The sequence below is a fragment of the Nycticebus coucang genome, chromosome 12, assembly GCF_027406575.1.
Source record: "Nycticebus coucang isolate mNycCou1 chromosome 12, mNycCou1.pri, whole genome shotgun sequence".
Classification (NCBI taxonomy): domain Eukaryota; kingdom Metazoa; phylum Chordata; class Mammalia; order Primates; family Lorisidae; genus Nycticebus; species Nycticebus coucang.
The window spans coordinates 48,545,444-48,548,399 of record NC_069791.1 but is presented as its reverse complement, the minus strand read 5'-3'; the positions used below and the strand labels follow the sequence as shown (position 1 = coordinate 48,548,399).

Here is a 2,956-nt window from a genome sequence, read left to right as displayed (position 1 = left end):
TTAAGAAAAAAAATATTCTACATGGTAGCATTTTGTCACAAGCCTACTACTTTGAACCCCAGGCATTGTGCTCATTGGAGATACTTAAAACATTGGAGATACTTAAAACATTGGAGATTAAGAAAACAAAACATAGAAGAAAAGCATTCAGACTAATAGAGTGATACTTTCTCAGATGTACTAAAGCATTTATTTCATCTAAATCTACAGAAAAATAGAAAGTTTATTCTGGCATAGAATTTACAGGTAAAATATATTAACATGTTCCTGACTTGAACAACAAATAGGAACATAAATAGTTAGCATGTTAGAAATATAGTTGATAAAGTTTATAGACTTAGGGCAATATATGTCTATATTTTACAGAGTGGATCTTACTTAATAGTAAGAAAAATAATTGATAATTTCAACTAATTAGCATTTTAGTTCTAACAAAAGGAAATGAGTGCATTGAAATATACCAGAATTAGATGTAGAACATGGTGGGAGTAAAAGCAAAAAAATGGCCAGATCAGAACACACACAACCTGAGACATTCCAGACCAAATTTTTTAATAATATTACTGATAGGAGAAATTGGATGCACATCATAGAATGAAAGTTTATTAATGATTCATTTTCCTTCTTTTGTTTTTTTCTTTTTTGTAACTTACTTTGTATTTGTTATAGACATGCATTGCTGCTTTTAGTGATAGTATGTGGTTATTTCATAATATACTAATTTCTTCCCAATTAATTTCTATTGTTAAGTACTGAGTAAAAATCCCTGCAGAGTCTTGTTAAAGAATAGAACCCAACATCAGTTATTCCCATCCTTTTATCCAGATTATGAAGTATGTTTAAGAACACCCCTTGTTTAGGAACTTCCCCTTGGGGAACACCCCAAGCAACACCAAGGATGCTTGATGAGTTTCTTTCCTACTCAGGTGCTGCCTGAAAAGCAAGTTATTTGAGAAGAAATTTAATTCAGGAAAATGAATAGAAAGTGCCAGAATAAGAACAACCAGAATATATTACTGGAGACCTCCCAAAAGCATCAATCATGAAATTGAAGCAACAGACAGGCCAGGGAAGATCTCAGTTTTCTAGTTAATAAGTCAGTGAGAGTGATTCAGCAAAGCCATGAAAAGAGAACAGTTAAGGGTCAGTAATAAAAATGTACGATAGGAAAGAAAAGAAGCCAGTAAGTGTAGCTCAGGTACACTTTACCTCGGACCAAAGTGAAATCTAAAAAGGATTTAACTAGGCAATATGTGCCTAATATTTGCATTGAGAAGAGAGGAAGAGACCCATGAGCTCAGGAATTCTTGGAGGGAAGGGCGTATAAACATGAGAATGACTGGGTTGTGAAGAGGCATAAAGGATGGATTCTTTAGCTTCCTAATAAGTCCCAATAATAGTTAAAGATATGAATCCCAAACAAATAAAACACCTGGGAAAGAAACGAGAATGGACCTATAAGAGAGTTGTATTTTTAAAATTAGGTAATAAGATTTGCTTTCCAAGTCCATTTGTAAAACTAAGATCTCCCCTCTCGCGGGCTATTTTTCTCCACATGGGCATTCTGAAAGATGCCTGCCTCAACTTGTCACTTACAATAATTAAAATAAGCGAATGACCCAGGTGGGTAGAGAGTTGTTAAAATCTCACTAAACATCATGACTAACTTGTATTCTGTCATAAAATAACTAAAGGTCAGCAAAAGAGAAAACACATAATATATAAAAAGGAAGAAGAGAAACAGTCATGACTTTTACGGCTCTCACATGGGCCTCTGTGCTGGTGTCGCGATAGCCTGTGGCATGGAGTTTCATTTGCTTAGTATGTCTCCACAGGGATCTTACTAAAAGCAACAGTGAGATCAGTGACACAGTAAATGGAACACTTGCAAGCAGGCGAAAGAGAGTTACTGGCTCCAAGTATGAGGAGTTTCTCACATGGAACATTTCAGTGTTGTTTCTTTGATGTTGTGCAACTTTACAAAACCTATCATCAAAATTCAGTACCAATGCTATTATAAAGCTGACCAGCAAGGAAATGGCAAGGCACCCCATCAGGATCCAGTGATCCACCTGTCAATTTTCCACTTCAGCCAGAGAAAAAGTGGGAGAAATTTGCTATCTTAAGAAAAATAGAAGATATGAGGCAAGTGGTAAACCACAAACTTAAGTAGTTGGCGCATGTCCAGAAGGCATAAATTACAATCATGAGTTTGTTACTTTCATAAACATCTGTGTGAAGTACTATTAATATGCCACGCAGAACCATTGCATCCATCAAGCAAATTTGGGAAATAGCTAGATGGGTGAGGATTAAGTCAATTGAGGAGAGCTTTTTCTTCTTAATCCAGCCAATCCAGTTAACTAGTGCAATGTATCCATTCCCCAACATTCCTATTATGAATTCTCTAGGAATTAGGATAATAAAATAATTCTTGTTTTCTTCAGCAAGAAACATTGTAGAAATAACAATCTGAGCTCAAATATCACTGTAGATGAACTCATGTACAGGTGACGTGTTGCAGTGTGATAAATAAATTCTTCAAATCATGCAATAATGTTTTCATCTGTCATTATTTTGACTTTGATATCACTCCAGAAGTGTCCAGCTCTCCTCTGAAATAAAATTGTTTCTACATTTTTGAAGACTAACCCAATAGACTAACCCAACAGTTACAAGCTGTGTTACAAGCTGTGTATCTGTGTAACTAGATACACAGCTTGACTAGTTACTTATAGCCTGGAAAATTTTTAATTATTACCCTTAGTGAGTGATAACTGAAATGACTGGCTGAAATTTCTCATGCAAATTCAAAGAGATTTTATTTCATGAATTTGCAATTGCCTGCTTGTTTGGACACAACACATTTGAGTTTGGAAGAGGGAGTCACAAAAACCAAACAAAAACATAAATATTTGATAAAAATCAAAATTTGTCAATAAAACTTTAATTTTCA

General features: G+C 34.7%; 1 protein-coding gene across 1 annotated transcript; it reads right to left on the bottom strand.

Moving 5' to 3' along the window:
- Positions 1–1,455: 1,455 nt before the first annotated feature.
- Positions 1,456–2,457, bottom strand: TAS2R8 (taste 2 receptor member 8). Its single transcript, XM_053556598.1, is given in 5 exon segments — positions 1,456–1,623; positions 1,625–1,742; positions 1,744–2,074; positions 2,077–2,103; positions 2,106–2,457. Coding segments are annotated over 5 exon segments (996 nt in total).
- Between the last annotated feature and the right edge of the window lie 499 nt (positions 2,458–2,956).